Here is a 20,853-nt window from a genome sequence, read left to right on the forward strand (position 1 = left end):
ATGACCAGAACCATTGATATTAATAATGTTGAAGACGCTCTATGGTTTTTGAGTTTTGAATCCCGGTTTTCTCGGAGTGGCGATCTGGTGGCGATCGCTGACTTCACCGTCAGCTGCGTCTCCGACCGGCGCCTTGCCTGCGTGGCTTGGAGGCTCGCCGGCAGCTGCGTCTCCGGCCGGCGCCTTGTCGGCATGGCTTGGAAGCTCGCCGTCAGCTGCGTCGCCTTGCCATTTTTCTTTTCAAAGAAAACCTTAGCATTTTTGTTTTGGGCCGCTGTTACTATTTCATTTCCGGAACCTAAACCTAACTAATACTAAGTTGTTTCCATTTCCTCATCTGGTGATAGATCCTCATCTTCTTCTGGCTCAAATCCCTTTTTCATATCCAGGGCAGGCTTTAGGTACGCTTTAATTTGAAATCATTAAAGATATGCTCGACCACGTTTATGTCCATGGTACCATCGTACGTACCTAGTTTGAAGCAGGCTTCGACAGCTGCGAGCTCCGCGTCGAAAAGCGAAGCGAGCCGCGCTAGCACGCTACTCTTCCTTTATGAGCGAGACTCTATCTAGATCTACTTGATCTAAGAACTCCACGAGCGAACTGAGCGAGCCATGAGGCACCTATCGGCAAGGCTTGGAAAAGCCTTAAGTTTAGGCTCCTTTCCTTCACTGAACTGATTCACCCGAGTTCAAACCTGCTGAGCTAGCTAATTTTTCCTTTACGAGATCTCGGCTCTTCGGAATGATTGGAGAAAGCCCCGCCTCCTCTTGGTTTGTGCCGGGCCCGAGAGTGATGGGACTACTTCCTGAAAGAGCCTTTCGTTCGGGCCGGCAGGAAGGGCCCTGATCTATCAATTGAGGGAGCAAAAAAAAAAAAGGTTTTGCTCCCCTTTTTTTAAATGAAGAAAGAAGGGTCGAAGTTTAGACCGCTCACAGTAGTTCTACCCATAGAAAAGATCATGAATGAGGCGATCAGAATGGTACCCGAATCCATTTACGATCCCGAGTTTCCAGACACATCGCACTTCCGCTCGGGTCGAGGTTGCCACTCGGCCCTCAGACGGATCAAAGAAGAGTGGGGAACCTCTCGCTAGTTTTTGGAATTCGACATCAGGAAGTGTTTTCACACCATCGACCGACATCGATTCATCTCAATCTTGAAGGAAGAGATCGACGATTCCAAGTTCTTTTACCCCACTCAGAAACAGTTTTCCGCCGGACGACTCGTAGGAGGTGAGAAGGGCCCTGACTCCGTCCCAAACAGTGTACTACTATCGGCCCTACTACGCAATATCTACCTATACAAGCTCGATCAGGAGATAGAGAGGATCCGGCAGAAGCATGAAATTCCTCTTGTAGTGACAGCGTATTGTTAATATCTACAACTATCATGAGGCCGGCACCGTTTTATGCCTTTTTCAAGCTGATGATAGAGGACTGCTTACTGCTTCTCATGATTCATTATTTAGTCTATCAGGACAGTCTTTTTGGCAAAAGTAAGCTGAAAATCTTTGTTTAGCATGTTCAGTCCACACTCATTCATGAATGCACTTTATCTTCCACAGTTATTGCCTAGCCGATTCATTCATGAACTGAAGATCGAGGAGCTCCAAAAGCAGGTTGATGCCATGAAAAGGGAGATCAACAACCTCCAAAAGACGGCGGTTGGGATGTCTAAGGCGATCCAGGAGCTCAAAAAGGAGGTCGAAGCCAGCATTGCCAAGATTATTAAGCCTTAGAAGCCATGCCTAGTTTAATTTAATTTCCTTGTGGCTACGCTCTTGCACTTTCTGTATACAGTTGCACTCTCGGTGAGATGGTGGCATCAATGTAAAGGGCTTTAAATTCTTTTTGCCATCAAATTGTTTGTGAGGTGTCAATATTAAATAAATTCTGATCTTAGAAATGTTATTTACTGAATCATAAATAATTCATCTTTTCTGAAAATGGAAAGAATGAACTGACCGACTAATTCGCTCACGTGAAGATGGGTCACTGAATCAGTCGGTGGTCCTTGTCCATGACTGCAGAACATCTGACCGATTCATTCTATCCTTCTAACTGAGGGTGACCGAATCAGTCTGCTTGTGTGTATCAGAAGGCCAAAGCATACTGGAATGACATATTGATACGGTGCTAATGACGAAGCAAATGACCAAATCAGCCGGTCATGTGACTTGAAATGTTCCTGATCAAGGCTGACCGACTAATTCTGTCATTGCTTTTGGCCCTGACTGAATTAGTCGGTCAGTGCTACGCAGCACTGAATTTATGGCTAGTTTTTGGGTATGCCTCTATAAATACATGCACTACACCTCAAATGAAGCTCTCTTGGCAACAGGAAACATTCATACAATCATTTCGTAGTCAAGAAAGATATACCAAAGACCGTCTCAATCGCTTCAAGATGGCTAGTCATGTTTTGGTTCTTCTGTTCCCAGACATGGGTATTCATATATGTCACATGGCACCCAACATCAGGCCAAAGAACAAGCCAACAAGTAATATTATAAAGCTACAACAGAATAAACTACACCTACTCCCTGAACTGATCTTGTTAGCCAGGAGTACCAATTGCTTATTCTTCTCCTCCAGATCCTTCTCTTGTGCCTTTATGACTACAACCTTCTCTTTATTCTCACTGGACAGCAGTTCATTGTTTTGCTTCAACTCAGCAATATCCTCCGCTTTGCTCCTCAATTCCCAAACAGCATTACGGAGATCCAAAAGTAAATTCTTCATAAATGTTGTGTGCTCAAGATCATACCACACATAGAAGCCACAGTCCCCATCGGTCTATACAGCATATAACAAACAAATCCAATGCCAATTCAAATCGTACATGCACCAAAGTACCCTTGCTCGGCTGCATCTGTAGTACCTCCGACCTGGATTATCATCACTCCATAAAATCCACCGTGGTGCCTTTTTGCTGCACAAACACACCACGGTGGGCTCATAAGCTAGAGGGCCTTCTCTATAGGGCACCGGTGGTCGCAACCTCAGAAGCCCACGGACACCGTGACTGCCTGCACCCATACTGGAACCTTGCGAGCTCGACTTTGCCATGCCTGCAAGAGAAATCAACTTGAACTTGCACATCTAGCCACTGCCTAATGTAATATGGAATGGTTTTATATACAACAACCATGAACACTGCAATAGCCAAAAAGTTACTATTAATCATATTGGACACATTGCTTAAGCCAAGTGTAAAGATGACAATTGACATAACAGGGAAAAAGGTGCCAAAATTAGCTTCATCAAGAAAAAAAATTATGCCAAGGATTGGTTTCAGATGCCAAGTGATGATCTTCACAACTCATCACGAGACCACGTCATCACAAGTTCTTCACCAGGATAGAAGCATTATGGAGAGCTTCCTTGTCAGTAAGTACTACTGATAAATTAATTTATCTCTATACACCATCTAACAATTCATGCATTATTCGTCGAGCAACCAGTGAAGAACAGAATAGCTGTAATGTAAGAACCGATTCATGGCATTCAAAATTCGTACCCATATGCACCACTGATTCAGTGAAGAACAGAATAAATCCCAAATCCACCACTACATCTCAACTGCCCTAATATAAATGCCACTGAATCAGCACACAACTTCAATTCCCCAACCAAGCAGCGTCATCCCCTACAATTTCGACACCTCTATTAAACCAATCAATTAAACCGATATTTTTCAGATCGAGAGGCACAGAAGGATGTAGTCACTTCATTGCTCAACTAAACAACTGAAAATGTGCTTTCGACGGCGGGGGCGGATGACGCGACAGCGAGGGCACCAGATGTACCTTGGCCGACGCAGCGACCCCTCGCCCCATGCCGCTGCTCCCGTGTACCCGCCGCTGTGCCAGCCGCAGGTCCAGTCCGCTGGGCCGATGTCCCCCCCCCCCCGCCCCCCCCACCACCCCTCCCCGACGCACGCCGCCGGGCCGCTCCCGCAAATCGAAACGAAGGTCGGGGCGAGGCCAGGGTTAACCTTACCGGTGGGAACCGGTCCGGTTTGACCGGTTACCAGTCCAGACCGGTTCCAGTTTCGGCCGGTACCCAACCGGCCAAAATTCAAATTTGAAATTTAAATTCAAAAAATAAAAAATTCCCAAAAATACTTCAAGTTGCGATGAATCTAATGGTATCAAATTTTCTCACAAATTCGTTCATTTAGTATAGTTTGCGGGGATTTAAAGTTAAATCAAAAAAAAAGAAAAAAAATGGGCCGGCCCATTAAGGCCCACCAGTCAAACCGGTCAAACCGGCCGGTAAACCGTTCAAACCGGCCGGTAAACCGGTTGCACGGGAGCTTTTGAATTTGAATTTTAATTCAAACCGGTCAAACCGACCGGTAAAACCGACCGATAAACCGGTCAAACCGGCTGGTAAACCGGTCGGAACCGGTTGCACGGGAGCTTTTGAATTTATTTGAATTCAACCGGTTCCGACCGGTAACCGGTCAAACCGGTCCGGTAAACCGGAACCGGAGCCCGGCGGTTACCGGTTACCGGTCGGGAAATAAAACCCTGGGCGAGGCAGCTCAGGCGGCGATGGACGCCGCAGATGGAATCGCCGATGAAGAAGAAACCCTATTAAGAGGAACCCTAATATTCATCTCACTTTAGTACTTCAATTATACACCCTAGCTATACTATTCAAAATATTATTTTTATAATTATGAATTTACCATTTTACCCTTGATTAAAAAAAATTTACTACAAAAAAGTAATTGCCATGAATTTTTAATTCTCTTAACTTTGGAGGCGTTGGGGGGCGTTTAGAGACGTTACGATACATATGGACCCACTGACCATAGACACGTGAAACGTCTCCCAATGCCTCCTCATTGATGCCTCTCAACGCCTTCCCCGTATTGGGTCCACAAATCATAGACACATGAAACGCCTTGCGACGCCTCCCCAAGTATTGTAAAAAATTTCTCCACTGAATTGTAAACCGCACTGCATCCTAAATTACAACGTAAAACATAAACACTCTTTTCACACTGTTTTTTTTATGTCTGAATTGTAAACCGCACTGCATCCTAATTTACAACGTAAAACAGAAACACTCTTTTCACACTGTTTTTTTTTTATGTCCCAGCAAGGACCGGGCGTCACAAATGTAACCGTTCCACGTAGCATCGGCATGACTGAGTGCTCATTAGACTCCCAAGTGATCAGCACATTTCTCCAAAAATAGGAGAGGACTTCAGAAGTGGCAGGCGATTCAACCTGCTATAGAGTATGTTTCAATAAGTTACTGAATAAGGACTAAGGCCACCACGGATCATCCTCAAAGATACTGAATCACTCACTGAGGAATTTTTTAATAATATTATTTTAATAGTTAATCGCAAAAATAAATGCCAAATTGAGAAAATTGCAAAAATAGGTGTCTGTCGGCCCTCCAAAAGCCGACAGGCAACTAATCGGCTGTTGGAAAGCCGACAGGCGACGTGGCATTTGATGTGGCGCACGCGGACCACGCAGTCGCGGCTTGCCGGCGCCAAAAAAACCTGTCGGCCGTCCAAGGGCCGACAGGTCCCAGTCGGCCTGACTGTGGTATCGGCCCAATAACATTGTGGGGGCCTGTCGGCCCAAACATGGTCTGTCGGCTTTCTGAGAGCCGACAGGTACCTGTCGGCTGTGCAAGGGCCGACAGGCACTAGTCGGCTTTCCAAGAGCCGACAGGCCCCAGTCGGCCACCAATGAGCCAACATGTCCTAGGGCCCACTTTTGCCTATATAAAGACTTCGATGGAGGCCAGTGGCAACAAAAAATTAGCTGCATTACAGATGGCTAGTGGGGGATCATCTAGTGGGAAGGGTTTCGGTTCGGGGAGAGGAAAAGGGAGTAGGAAAGGACCACCGATATTGTGGCCCGGTTCTATTGACCCTGAGGATTTTCCAGAAGCAGTGTATGAGTTTCCAATTGAGAGCAGGAGTGATTTCACCAAAGATTCACCGCTGAGAGGGTACGATAACCGTATAGAAGATTGGCCAAAATGCATGCATGGTGAGGATTGCTTAGTGCAGATGCTCACCGAGGGAACGGATGGAGGTCGTCGTTTCTTCAAGTGCCCTCGAGCATGGGTAATATTGAGTACTAAGGGTGTGTTGGATATATTTAATATGTATTGTATGATTTACATTATCTATTGTGTTTCAGGCATCCAATGCTCCAGAGAACTGCGGGTTCGTACGATGGGTCGATCCTCCCCCAATTTATCCTCACGCCGAGTACATCTATTATCTGCAGAATCGTATCTTCGATTTAGAAATGGAAGTAAGCAGCTGCAACAACGAAGAGGAGGAAGATGAGAACAAAGGTCCCAGCCTACCGAAGTATCCATGCACTATTCCATATTGCAACTGACCGTGTCACAACAACAATCCGCCAGCACCGCCACCACCTCCTGCTACGGGAGCATACTATGGAGATGGTTCGATACAATTTGCTAACTGGGAGCAGTATTAGGAGGTAGACTTCGTGTTCGCTCGATGTTGTGTTAGTATTTGTTGTTTGTTAAAAATACCTAAGGCATATTAGCTTTAGTCCAGGACCTCGTTACCGTTGTGTTCAAGAGGTCGTCACATGCCATTTCATGTGTTGTGCGCGTTGAATTATGTAAAACGTACTTTATTTGTGTTTAATGTGTGAAGGTTGCATTGGATTCGAATATGAATGTGTTGAACATTGTGGCCGACATGGAATGCATTCAGTTGTCATTTCCCGCTGCAGTAGTGTGCTCATTGATTGAACATTGTGGCCGACATTGAACGTTCAAAGGACGCTCATTGATTGCTTTGCCTGTCCTGGTGTGAGAGTGCAGTAGTGTGCCGCAGTGAACGGACATAGTCTTTACTGTCCTGGCATATAGCAATGAGAGGTCGTGTCCGTGTTTAAAGTGGTAGCAATGAGCGGTGTGGAGCGTGCTAGTGCAGAAGTCAGGAGCAGTGAGAGGTCGTGTCATTGTTTAATGTGAGAGGAGTGAGCGGTGTGGAGCGTGCGAGGGCAAAATTCAGAAGCAGTGAGAGGTTGTGTCCGTGTTTAAAGTGGGAGCAGTGAGCATTGTGTAGCGTGCGAGTGCACAAGTGTGGATGACTGTGGAGCAGTGAGAGCTGTGGCGCTATTCGAAAGGACGATGCGGGCAGCCCTGCGTGTATAAAAGGCGAGCATGTGTTTATCGAGAGCACATTGTAAGGATCACCGGGGTGTCCGACCCTAGAGGGGGAGGGGGTGAATAGGGTCGCTAATCGCTTTTCTATCCTAGGGCTCAATCTAATTGCATAAGATAAACCTAACACGTCCTACACATGCTAGTTATGACTAAGGTTTATCTATGCTACCCTCTACTTACCCCAAAAGACTTGCAACCTATAGTCAATCCTAATCAAACTAACTAGGAAAGTAAAGGTAAGCAAGAAAGAGTAAATGCGGAAACGTAATGCGGTAAGTAAAGCGGTAAGGGAGAGGATATGCAAACTCCCGTGAAGACACCAAGACACACGATTTAACGTGGTTCGGTTAGGACACCAAAGTCCCTCCCTACGTCCACGGCCACTTGCTCACAAAGAACAAGTGTGATACCAAGTCACTTCGCTTGATCACCGTCTTGCCACGCCTCCAAGGCTCCCGACAAGCAAAGGCTAAGTGACACCAAGTCACAAAGACGAGGTCACCGCCACCGTCTATCTCGAAGCGTCACCACGGCACCGTCTTCACTATCTTGGAGCTTTAACACCAAGTAGGGGCCTCCTTCCCCGCACAAAGTGTCGTTGCCACTCCACACCAAGTCGGAGGGTCACACGACGAGTACAAGTGTTTGCTTGCCGCAGCAAGACTTCTCTCAAGGGAGCTCTCGCAAGAACTAATCCCTAATCAAGCACTAAGCACTCTAACAAGTGTGCTTAAGCCTATATGATGTACAATGAAGCTCTATGGTGGTTGGAGATGATCTTTAGCTCTAGTATACTTCTTTGAACTCCAGCTAACTCAAATGGTGCGGCCTTGGGGGTATATATAGGTAGCACAAGCAAATATAGCCGTTGGAGAAAAGCTGCCAGAAATGTGCTTAACACCGGTTAATCCGATGCTCCCCAAATTTCCATCGTCGGTTTAACCGGTGATACTAAACTGCCCACTGAAAACTAGCCGTTATGTGTACGGGCAATCAACCGACGCAATCGACCGGTGTATGTAATATTAGCGTCGGTTTAACCGGTGAGTGCAACTGTCCTCTGATCCTTGAAAAACAAACTCTCTGGACAACTGCACCGATGCCATTAACTGGTGCATCATCGGTTCATCCGATGTATGCATTTTTCTTGGTCTGCTTCTGCCATTGCACCGACGTATTCAAACTTGCTATCGTCGGTTCATCCGGTGCCAAACCCTAGCCCGCAGGCCATCTCTGTCATTGCACCGATGAGTACATTTTGCCTTACGTCGGTTTAACCGGTGATACTAAAACTCCCAGACGTGCTCAAGTCAATGCACCGACGTGTGTAATTTGCTTGGCGTCGGTTCAACCGGTGACTTGATTTCTTTTAGGTTTCAGGGCGCTGCCCTGAGACCTGCGAGGGGCGGCTCCCCCTCGACCCCCGTCCGCTAACCGGAACCCCCGTAGGGGCGGCCCTTCGGGCCTAGCTTCGCCTCTCTTCTCTTTGTCATCACTTGAACCTAAAAGCCTGAGTATATCATCTAAGCAAACACATTAGTTCAAGTGTTGCGTGTGTCATCAATCGCCAAAACATTATATTGAAATATGGCATGAGAGGCCATTTTCGCTACACACATGCTTGCAATTCAGGTTCCACATAATTTTAGTTAGACCAAACAAACGGCTATGAGCTCCTCATTCTCCCGGGCAGCTTTCCGTTGGGAAATGGAGAGGAATTTAGGGCCCTCTCCTAATGATTCCACTAGATGTATTACAGATTGCAAGGTATGGCCGAAAGGTGTAGAGCCACCCGATTACTATTGCCAGATGCGTTGTTTCCCGAACATATCTCGTGATTACGAGACTTTTGGCCAGAGGTTTTGGTGTTGCAAAAATATCGAGGAAGTCCAAAAAAGAGGTGCAATATCAGAGGTATAGATTAATTTTTAAATATGTTTGTCTAGTGGTTTTGCTATTTTTAATAAATTTGAATTGTTTCTTCTTTACAAAAGTACACTCCTGATGACACGCATACCCATTGGTGTCATTTCCATAAGTGGATTGACACGTCAATCACTCGTTGTGATTGGCAATATATGGAGTGGTTGAAGAAGGTGGATGAAGATGTACGCAACTGCGAGCGCACGAAAGCAGACAGGATGGGACGTGATAAGGGTACTGGCCGTGAATGATTGATGTTGCACTGCTCTGTCCCGTTTGGATGAATCGTGCTGTCTGAATAAGTAATGTAACTGCCCAGCCAATATGTTGCGTGTTTATTTTCGGCAGCCTCTTCCGCCTGCCTATGTAATGTTGTTTGTTAGAATTACCTAAGGCGTGTTAGGTTTAGTCTTGGACTTCGTTATCTTAGCTTTCAATAGGTCCTGACATGCCATTTTATGTGTTGTGTGCATTGAATTGTGTGGACCACTACTTTGTTTGTGTTGAATGTGTGAAGGGTGATTGTTTTGTTTGTTTTTATTGTGTGTAGTGGCCGACATATGACTCATGGAGTTGTCATATCTCACTGAAAAGCTGAGTGCATGGACATGTTTTATGAAACGGGTACTTGTAGTAGAACATACACAATGCAGATTAAGTGGACATTGAAATTACAAAAACAATTGCAGTGGTATGTGCATGGAACACGCTAATGTCGTGTTCGAACTAGACCTAACATGCCTTAATTCGGACATTAAACGATACTAATCAACTGAGTGCACCGAGGATACTTCCCCTTCCTAATAGCCTCCGGCCCCGCCTCCTTCGCACGGCGGTCCCTCTCTCGCTTCATCTCCCTATCAGCTTCACGCTCCGCCTGTCGACGTTCCACATCTGCGAATCTCTTTTGGATCTCTTCTTTATCTTTCTTCCACTTCTTCTCCTTTTTTTCCTCTTACAGCATTCGATGGCACCTTTCCGCAGCCCACCTTGCTTCGCGCTCAACGTGTTCCTTAGCTTCGGTCGATTGCTCCGTGTCCGGCCACTGTATGAAATCACAAAGAGGTGGTGAACTCTATTTCCAAGCCGAGTTAGATTTAACTAACTGTACTCTGAAGCCGCAAACTAGATAGTGCTAGGTGGTACTTTTTGTTTGTCCTTGCCGTAGCGCTTAGGTGGGTCGTACTCGTAGTTGTCACACATGAAGAACCTCATGCCGAAGTCATCGCCCAAAACTTTGGACTCCATCAGCTTGCACAACGAACCGCAGAAGCACATTGGAACCTGCACTCCTTGAGGTACAGGCTCTCTAACCTTGTTCCACGGAATATAGATGGAACCAGAGGAAGACATGGCGGTAATGCGGGGATGTCTACTGATTTTCTATGTGATGGGGTGATGTCCCTATTTATAGATGGAGGTAGTTGGTCTATAGGCAGAGTTCACGCAACCTGAAAAGCGAACAGCAGTCTATTGTCGTACGAGCACATGCACACACAGTGAACGAGTGGGGATGCAGAAGAATCCGATGCAAGCTAACATGGCATCCATGAGCGTCACAGCGTGGGATACACAATAATCATACAAAGCTGTCGAGAAGCAAAATAAAACAACTACAGCATAATGTGGAGGACAACAGCGATGTCCTAAACCTACTTCTTCGATTTCTACCTAGCAAGCTGACCAGACGAAAACGTGGAACGGTCCGCTGCCTTGCTAATACGCGGCTCCAGGGGGTGAAGCGGAGTGGACATGCCTGCGTCGTCCTGGGTCGGCTGTGTCGGCGTGGGGGCTCCAGGCATCTGCCAGGGGTTGATTATGTCGTCCTGCGGCCAGATGTCTGCATCTGGCACGAAAAAATTGTCCATGCTACCTGAAACTGTCTCGACTGCTGTCTCGACCGCTGCGAATACAATATTTTTAATAAGATCAATACGAATTAAATAGAACTTACTATTCGAGGTTGGTTACTCCATACCTGCTGCCCCGGCACGCGTGGTGGCCCCCGTGGAGTGCACTGCTGAAGGTCCTACTGCGGTGGACGGCGCACTAGCGGTCGACTGACCAGGAGCCTGTGGCGGAGAAGTCGTGCGGGTAGCACGCACTGGAGTCGACCTATGCTCTGGAACCGCCACCTCTGGCATCGCTCGACACGTCGCACGCCTAACTCCGTCAAGGCAGCGCTGTGCGAGGCGTCGTAAGCCACTCGCAAACTCCCTCCTGGCCACACGCGGCGGGTTGGCCTCTATACGCTCCGCGAACGACATCAGCTTCGCGCCGACATCTGTGCAAGTATTGGTCTACAAAAATGACCACAGCATTGTATGAACCATCCATTACATGCCGCAACATAATCCTAGCATCGGGAAATGTAAAGAAAAAAATCTTACTAGAACGTGGAAGGCAGCGGGAGGCTCGGTGGCAAACATGTCTATAATCTCCGCTTCGTGGGGCTCGGGGTCCGCTGCCACGGGGAAGCACCTCCAACGTGTAGCATTGTGGTACCAACACAAGTAGCTCGGGTACGTGGCCTCCTCGTATGCAAGGTGCATCGGGTTGACATCGTCGCCAGCCTGCAGCCACTGGTCTGTCCATGGCTGTATCTTTGTAGCCCAAGTTGCCTCATAGGCAGCACCCTGCCCTTTCCTTGTCAGCCTGCACATGTAAACCATGTAACCATATTGTATTCATCTCTTAATCCAAATGAATTGCATTTTACAAAAGTACTTACATGTGTGAAGAATGATCGAGACGCTGACGTGGCAGTGGGAACTCCTGGCGCACCCCAAGCTGGCGAAACACTCGGTGCACACAGTACGGCTCGACAAAAATATCAAAAACCAAACTCTTCTTCGTGTACCAGAGGAGCTGGTCACGGTAGCAAAGCACAGACAAACCTAGTGGAGCACGTGCCGCCGTTAGTGCTGGAGTGTACGGGTTCCACCGAACCCGGTCAGGTTTGAGCTGGTCGAACGCGGCGACAAAGGCCAGATAGGTCAAACGTCTGGTACCCGTCACCCACGTAGGCTGCAGTGAAGTAATGCGGCGAATTAATATATGCACTTACTTTAATAAACAAAATTTTGAAATTGAAATAAACTCACATTTCTTTTGGTCCAGATCGATCCCATGGTGGGCCTATCGATCGGGTCGAAGTCGCCGTCATCGTCCAGGTGGTACATGGCCGCCTCGTACGGCTCGTAGCTACGAAGCCGTGGCCGTCCGATGTCGAACCGCTCGAACGACCACAGCATCAGCAACAACGGCCAGCCAGCCAAGGTGCTGGTCGAGCTCCTCCTCGTGCACGCGTCGCACAAGGCCCTCTCAGTACAAGCGAGCAAGGCTGAACCCCAACTAAACTGAGGAACGTCGTCCAAAGGAGCGTCGGCGATCTGCTGAGCATACCAGATCAAGTGCTTGTCGACGCTGTCATGGTGCGAGCTCGTAAACAACACCCAACCGAAGAGCCACAACAGGTACGCCTCCGGGTGCCTCCTAACCCTCCACTCCTCGGCGTCCAAAGCAAGGTGCTCCACCGTGAATTGCAGCAGCCAAGCCTTCGTCAGTCCATGGTTGTCAGAAAAGCCGACCTGAGGCGGCTGGTCCTCAACCGGTGGGAGAACTCCATCGAACCGCTGCAAGATCACCTGCCTCCAGTCCGGGTCAACAGCCCGGGCAGCCATGGCTCGGTCAACGAGTGGCAAACCAAGAAGAAGGGAGACGTCCTGGAGGGTGACCGCCATCTCTCCAACTGGAAGGTGGAACGTGTGAGTCTCTAGCCGCCAACGGTCCATCAAGGCATACAACAGAGCACGGTCCACAATAAACCGAAGACCGCCCCCCCGTGTCGGCTCGACCAAACGACACAGCGGGAGCAAACCGGACGCACGCAACCTGTGGCACGATAATATAATAGTTAATTACATGAAATCATTTTAGAAACTAACAAAATTAGCTGCAGAACTTATATAGCGTACCTAGGGATCCAACGGGCGTCTATCCGCCAACACTCGTCGTGCGTCCGTAACCTCAGAGGGGGTGGAATCTGGCCGTCCACCAAACGCGAACGGTGCTTCGCGTCAATCACCGGATCGATCAGCTGAAACTCGGCCATACCTACAGAAGCGCAGTGAATGTAAGAAAACATTGCATATGCAAATTAAATAATTGAGCTCAACAAAGACCAATATTAAATTAAAAGTACATTGAAAATAAAAAACTTACATACATCAATAGTACTTAAAACAATATTACAATAAAATAGTACAACACATAGTTCATAGAATTATCGGAACATTATAGAAAATTCAAATACATATTGCATCTAGACAACCATAGCCCTTCTACCTAATTCTTCTTAGCTTTGCATTGTGGAACACGTCTTTCTGCCATGTCGTCTGCATTCCTGTGGATTGGATAGCTTTCACAATCCTTGCGGAGGTGCCCTCCACCGCATGCTAAGCAAAATTTCTCACCACCTGTAGCCTCTTTTGCGTCCATATCGTTTCTAATATGACGACTCTTCCGACGACCCCGGTGAATGATCTTAGTTTCCGAATCAGGAATCCAATCTGGCCCATTAGGCGGAGGTTGCGTAAAATCAGCTAGCGCCCTCCAGCCACGGAGTTCGCCACTCCAAGTAGCCATTGCTGCCTCCTTCAGAAAATACGGTGATATGCCACTGTTCCTCAAAGAATGCACTCCACAATGGCGGTCAAGGGAAGAGAGCGGCATGCCTTAAGTACCCAGTTATACACCTCAGCCAGATTTGTTGTCATAATTCCATACCTCGATCCATCAGTATCCGCAATCAACACCCACTTCTCAAGGGGCTCATTTTTTATCCACTCAGAGAAGCATTTCACAGACCTTCCCCCTTCACGCCTCCTTGTCACGCGTGCAGGCTCACCCTCGATAGGATCTAAACCACGCGGCTCCTCTTCCTGTGCCACAATAGGTTTCTTACGAACCTCCTCCATATGATTCATAGCTAGCTTGTCAAGCATGGCCCATATTTCGTCAAACTTGCATCTCTGATTTTGCCTACACATTTTCTTGAAAAGATCCTCCAACCGCTTGCTTCTAAACTGGGAGTAAAAATTCGCAGCCAAATGCCTCATGCACCATCGACTATGCAGGTCAAGCCACGAAACATCCACATTGCGACCTTCCTGCAGTTTTTTGACAGCTGACAGTATACCCTTGTGGCGATCATGGAGGACACACATGTTAGGCCTCTCACAAACCACGGCCCGCTTGATGAGTGAAAGAAACCACAACCAGCTTTCAGCGTTCTCAGATTCCACAAAAGCAAAGGCAATCGGGACAACCTTGTCGTTTGCATCGATCCCAATGCAGGTGAGCAGCTGCCCTTTATATATGCCGGTCAGAAATGTTCCATCCACACAGAGAACCAATCTGCAGTGTTTGAAAGCTTCAATCATGCACCCAAAAGACCAGAAGGCACGCCTAAGCACCCTGTCACCATTTGCATCCTGGTAGTCATCAATATCAATTATAGTTCCTGGATTCCTACTATGTAGTAGAGCCAGTAGATGTGGTAGGTGGTGGTACAAATCCTTATACGAGCCAAACCTCCACTCGAGCGCCTTCTGCTTTGCTCGCCATGCCATGTCATAAGATATTTCATAGGATAATCTATTGGAAATTGCAAGCATGATCTGAAATGGAGATATAGAAGTCTTCTTCACAATTTCTCCATACATCACTCTGGCCACAAACTCAGCTGTCATGTTTCTATGCTTCACAACGGTTTCTGAAAGCTTGCACGAGTGCCCAACGACGATAGAAGCCACAAAGTTATTCTCCCCCTTCGACAGGTAACCATTAACCCACCACGGACATCCAGGGAACAGGCACTTGACATCATATGTGGTTGGATTGGAAATAACCACCTTGAATGGTTTCTTTTCCATGAAAGACCATTTCTTAACTGCATGTTGCAAGTGCTTCTTATCGTGAAACAGTTGTCCGCTTTGGATCTCAATTTGATTGTACACCTAGTTACTGTCATGCCCATCCATGTCAAAGTTGCCCAATCCTCGGGAACAGTATCATCATTGTCGAATAGTCGAGTATCTCGACCTTCAACAAAGGTTCTGTACTCCTCGTCATCTACCTCCATTTCATCAACTATCGCCTCATCCAACTCGCCCTGATCAACAGTCATGTCACCGCCAATTCCTTCAATTTCATACTCCTCTTGTTGTTCGACCACGGGCTGCACCTCCACCTCCTCTGCAGTAGCATTTTCATGCGGCCAATCGGTTTCAGCCACCTCCTCTGGTGCAGCACTGGCATGACTCATGCTACTCTGTCCTGCAGTTAAGTTTGCCAGTTCTTGCTGCACAAGCACAACAAGAGGGAATTTCATTGTGTTCGTAGCCATATGGATAAATCCACACCAACATTTCGAGTTCCTCATATCGGCCAATTCCCAGTGCCAACCATGCTCACGCTGCCTTGGAACTACACCAGAAACTTTAATCCTCCACTGACTTGGGTCAACTTGCAGAAAATTATACATCCAACCTAACATATCTCCATGTCTAATGTATATTGGATTACTCACAGTTGTATCTACATACTGAAACTGACTTAAATCTACCCCCGAGTCACAATAATTGATGATCCCATTGCCATGATGAACTCTGATATTTACTAGTTCCGAATTCATCCCTGCTAATGCATTACAAAATATTCAGTAATTCATTCGAATCGGTGTTCTGATTACCTATAAGCACCTACACTGTGATTCATTCGAATATGTATTCAATATTCAGTACAATTCCCTCAAATTTTCATGATTAACTTAAAACCCGGTACAAAAAACTATACCTAAACTATAGTTCAACTATAAGTAAACATTATTAAAATATTTCTAATTTAAAGAATTCATATACCTAAAATTAACCTAAACTATATCTTACTTGTAGTTTAAAATATACCTAACATATACATGAAACCTAAAATATATCTAACATTATTTAAATATACATTAATTATATATAAAACCTAAAATTTATCTAAACATTATTTAAATGTACCTAAATAATATATCTAAACAATATTTAAATATAATTTAATTATTAATATACCTAAAACATACATAAACATTACTAAATCTAATCTAAACTTCAAAATAAATTAACTAGAATTACAAAAACACATTACATCAAATTAAACTAACTACAATTAAAAATCTTAACTAAATATGCCTATAATTACAAAATAATGTAATTTAAAAAATACTAAATTAGAAAAAAATACTAAATTAGAAAAAAAAAACTTACTGGCTGCCGGTGGGCGGCGGTGCCTCTCCCGCCGCCGGCCCCCTCACGCCGCACGCACCTCAAGAAGAGGGCCGCGGCGCACGGCATCGTAGGCGGGGGCGAGGCGCGGCGGAGGCGGCAGCGATGCGCGGCGGTGGCGGCGCCGGAGGCGAGGCGCGGCGGAGGAGGTGGCGGCGGCGATGCGCGGAAGGCGGCGGTAAAAAACGGCCGCGTGAATGCGGCCGGGTGAGGGAATCGGCTGCTTATATGGCCGACAGGCCTATCGGCCGTCCAGAAGCCAATAAGTGGCCTTATCGGACCGATAGGCCCTTGTCGGCCCTCCAAGGGCCGACAGGTACCTATGTAGCCGACAGGCCGAGCTGGTGCTTTGGTGGAACCTCGCCCACGGGCGTCGTTGACGTGGCCAGCACTAGTCTGCCCTTGAGGAGCCGACAGGCACTAATCGGCCCTCCAAAAGCCGATTACTAGCCTGTCGGCTCTTGGAGAGCCGACAGGCACCTATTTTTGCAATTTTCTCAATTTACCATCTAATTTTGCGATTAACTATTAAAATAATATTATTCAAAAAATTCCTCACTGAGTATGTTCCAAGACTCCATATTTAATCAAGGGTTGTCTTATATAGATATTAAATGTTATTTTTCTTTTAGACTTTTACAAAGTAAATATAATTGGTTATTCCATCACACAACAAATGAGAAATTTTTAGTACTAGTTTGATGCAATCTAATTATTTTTAAACAATTTAACTTTAAATACGTGCCACCATACAACTCGACTAGTAAAGTAAAGAATGAAGAAAAAATATAGAAGAAAAAGAAAAAAGAAAAGAGAAAAAAAGGACCAAAGCTTAGCTTGCATGCAGTATGTGTAGCCCAGCTAGGCTACAGCAACATACAAGCAAGTAGTGATATGCTATACATCCAAGCGGACTGCAAGCTGGGCTGTCAGAAATTTATTGGATCAGTTGCCTACCTATGGTGGCTCTCTGATCCCTTCAGATGATGGATGATGATTTTGCAACGCGCGCGATATATATTCGCAACGATCAGATTCCTCGAAGAAGAAAAGAACGTCTGGCATATCTGTTACATGGGCTTATTGGGCTAACTGTAGGTCTAATCTATAGCCTAACCAGTCTCCGATTCAAGTGTAGGAGTACATCATCTCTCTCTCTCTCTCTCTCTCTCTCTCTCTCTCTCTCTCTCTCTCTCTCTCTCTATGTAATGTAGATCGAAAGTTTCTATTCATGGCAAACCTCTAAAGCCGAAAAACTTGAAATTGGGGTTTGAAGTAAGTTGGCTGCAAATTTAAGCTATTTTGATGTCTAACGGGCGAAACCATGCCTCTAGATTTGTTTTTGAGAATCAACGGGAGGGGAGAGAATCCCCTACTTGAATATATTGATTGGGCTATGTCCAAACCAAAAGCTTACTACACAAATCTTCAGCACATTTGGAAAACATAACAAACACGAACACCGAGTGATTGGCGTACTACATGGGCCTAGCGTTTGGCACCAGCCATGATTCCATTGCATTTTCTGTGAATGTTTTCGTCAGGCCCGTCCATGGCCACGGGCGAGCTGGGCGACGGCCCAGGGCCCCGCAAACTGAGGGGCCCCAATTAGTTGGACCAATGCACCTTCAAGTAGTTGGGTCTAAGCGCAGCTTGGCAGCTGGGCACTCTAATCTGGTGAACGAATCATCATCAGCGAAATAGAATATGAATCGTCGTCCGATTGCTGTCGCTGCTAGCTAGGGCTGGATTGCGCCTGCATCTGCCGGCCGCAACAGCAACCGCGGTGGCTGCTGGGAGCCTGCCGGTTACCCGTTGGGCGTTGGCCCCTGGGAGGACTGACCAACAGGGCAACAATAGTGTCTGGCGCCCTGTGGCCCTACAACACCACGCTCCACTCCCCGACAGGTTTGGTGTTTTTATTTTTCAATCTCTTCTTTTCTCTGTTGATTAGTTATGAAGTGTGGTTTAAATTTGATTTACTTTTATCTATTATTATTAAAAACAAGAGTTGTATAATTGCATGAAAAAATATATTAGTTATATTTGATGTACTATTTTTCTATATTTTAGGACCCCATTTTACATTTCGTCCTGGGGCCTCGCATTGCTGGAGACGGCCCTGGTTTTCGTGTAGCTTGTTTGTGTTTCTTTTGAGGTTTTTTCTAGTGTGTCCAAGTTTCCAGATGTTCGTGAGTTTGATGGCTGGAGGTTTTACTTCGTCCTTCATCCAAAAAGTTAACATGGTGCATACTGCCTATATCTATCATCCCTGCAGAAATGAACTCAGATAAGTTACACTTGCTATTTAAATAAGTTCCTCCTTGGCAATGTTTCGCCAGCGCAATGCCGTGCACAGTTCTGAATGCATTGGTAGGAGTAGACAACGACCTCGAGAAGCTACGTCAACTATAGCCATTGCATCAGCAATAATTAACTGACACTCCTACTGCAATATTAGTAATGACCTTAAACTCCTACTGCAATATCATTGTATGCCTATCGTAAAAAAAAAGTCCACTGAAGTTAGAATGCCTTTTTCTGCTAAAACACATCAGCGTGGTGCCGTGGTGTGGGGCGGCTACACAGCACCGGATCTCCGACGAAGGCATTGAACTTGTCATGAGTTCCAAATGGGTCTTTTGACATGTTAATATGTCTTTTGACATGCTAAATTGATGTAATTTGTGACATATGAACAATTATGACATGTGAACAATTATGACATGCTAGTTAATTATATCCTATTTATATTGTCTCCACAAATATGCTGACGGAATGGTGTGGCTGTTGCACACTCCGTGGCTTCAGAATGCTCTTTTAGAGAGCCAGGGGCATTTTAGACTTTTTAGGTCTGATTCTCTCACCTCCAAGAATGTAAATGAGTTGTTTAATGGATCCAATGTGCAGCGTACAAAATTTATGACTTAAGGTGTCCTATAGACTATTTCAAGGAATAGAGTGTGTAGCGCACAAAATAACATTTTGAGAGTGTCCTGTGCATAAAAAACCCAAACAAAATTATGTGCAAAAAATTTCCACCGCAACTTCAGTGCTAGTTTGGGACGTCCGATTTGTTGGACGTGTTGATGCTAGCATTACCATTGTGAGAAACATTTGTACGGCGTGCCACACCACACTCGCCACAAATTAAACAACACTACTTCTCAAAAAAATAATCAAAGAAACATAAGGTCCCTATGGCCATGGCCACGATCCCCTAGCTCCCGATCCCTTCCAGGCAGATGGCGTGGTACACATGGAAGCACACGGGCATGTCCTCCATTGGCCACCAGCACCGCGCCCCCGGCGTACGGCGGGCCTCACCAGGACGATCACGACAGGTCTTGGGTCCTCCAATGGCCGGTCTGTCCCATGGTTGCTTGTCTCCAACGAATGCATCCACGGGAGGGCCAACCGCTTGCGCTTGACACTACGCGCGTGCAGATCGTCGGGTACTGGAGTAGCGTCCACGCCTCTCTCCACCTCCAGCATGCGCCCAAAAAGCTCGCCGCCAGAGGGCCATGGCTGGCACTGGCAAGTACCCCCACTGGTCCCTGGGGAGACCTCCCACTGAAGTGAATCCCCAACCCAAGCGAGCCATAATAAGCTAGAGCTAGCAGTGGTGGTAGGCTGGTAGCCAGAGCAAGTACGTACTGCGTCGGCGGCGGCATTGCCATTGCCGGCGCCGCGGCGGCATGGCGGCGCCGGTCGAGGTCGGCGCGCGGGGCACGGTGGGTTCGCTGGTGCTCCGGGAGGTCGAGTACTTCCGGAGGGTGGAGGTCACCGGCGGCGGCGGCGGCCACGGCAAGAAGAGCAGCAGCAAGGTCGCGGCGGCCAGCGGCGGCGGCAGCCCCCGGAGCAGCAGCAAGAAGCAGCAGACGAAGAGGAAGAAGGGCGGCGCAGGCAGCGGGTCGTTCTTGCCGAGGCTGTGCTCGTCGGCCGAGGTGGCGGAGGAACCCGGCAGCGGCGGCGGCCGGAGGGAGCGGCCGGCGAGGGTCCGGTACCGGCCTCTCGGGGAGGAGGGGGACGCTCTGATTCAGGAGGACTAGCCTGCAGCTGCTGATCATTCAGAGGACATACACGACGGATGGTGGAGCATTCTGCGTCAGATCCGGTGTGCCGATGATGGGTACCGGGTGATTTTCTTGTTCTTCGCTTTTTCTCCGTGAGTTTCTTTTGGTTTTCCCTCCATTTGTTCACTGTTTATTACGACTAGTAGATCAGAGAATCATGTATGGCTTCTTGTTTAACTTGCATCCATGGCCGACTGCTTGTGCTTGAGGCATCAGATTAGTTGGCCCATAGTAATCTATGCTGCATGCTATTATGACTGACACAGGATTGCTTCAGAATTCGAGGCAAATTTGGTTGCGTTACTTTGAATGTTTTGTTCGATTGCGTTA

The 20,853-nt window shown here is 46.9% G+C and overlaps 2 protein-coding genes and 1 long non-coding RNA gene across 3 annotated transcripts; 1 reads left to right on the forward strand and 2 right to left on the reverse strand.

Moving 5' to 3' along the window:
- Positions 1-2,349: 2,349 nt before the first annotated feature.
- On the reverse strand, positions 2,350-3,907 carry LOC120693199. Its single transcript, XR_005682918.1, has 2 exons — positions 3,812-3,907; positions 2,350-3,073 (listed from the first exon to the last, which is right to left on the reverse strand). It is a non-coding gene; the product is annotated as an uncharacterized LOC120693199 (long non-coding RNA).
- A 9,897-nt stretch (positions 3,908-13,804) lies between these two features.
- Positions 13,805-15,510, reverse strand: LOC120688815. Its single transcript, XM_039971186.1, has 2 exons — positions 15,145-15,510; positions 13,805-15,043 (listed from the first exon to the last, which is right to left on the reverse strand). The coding sequence occupies exons 1-2, from the start codon at positions 15,508-15,510 to the stop codon at positions 13,805-13,807; spliced, it is 1,605 nt and encodes a 534-aa protein (XP_039827120.1).
- Positions 15,511-19,897: 4,387 nt separating this feature from the next.
- Positions 19,898-20,826, forward strand: LOC120689697 (oxysterol-binding protein-related protein 10-like). The gene has a single exon (XM_039972064.1). The coding sequence runs from the start codon at positions 20,146-20,148 to the stop codon at positions 20,497-20,499; it is 354 nt and encodes a 117-aa protein (XP_039827998.1). The 5' UTR covers positions 19,898-20,145; the 3' UTR covers positions 20,500-20,826.
- Positions 20,827-20,853: the final 27 nt, after the last annotated feature.

This window comes from Panicum virgatum, chromosome 9N (genome assembly GCF_016808335.1).
Source record: "Panicum virgatum strain AP13 chromosome 9N, P.virgatum_v5, whole genome shotgun sequence".
NCBI lineage: Eukaryota > Viridiplantae > Streptophyta > Magnoliopsida > Poales > Poaceae > Panicum > Panicum virgatum.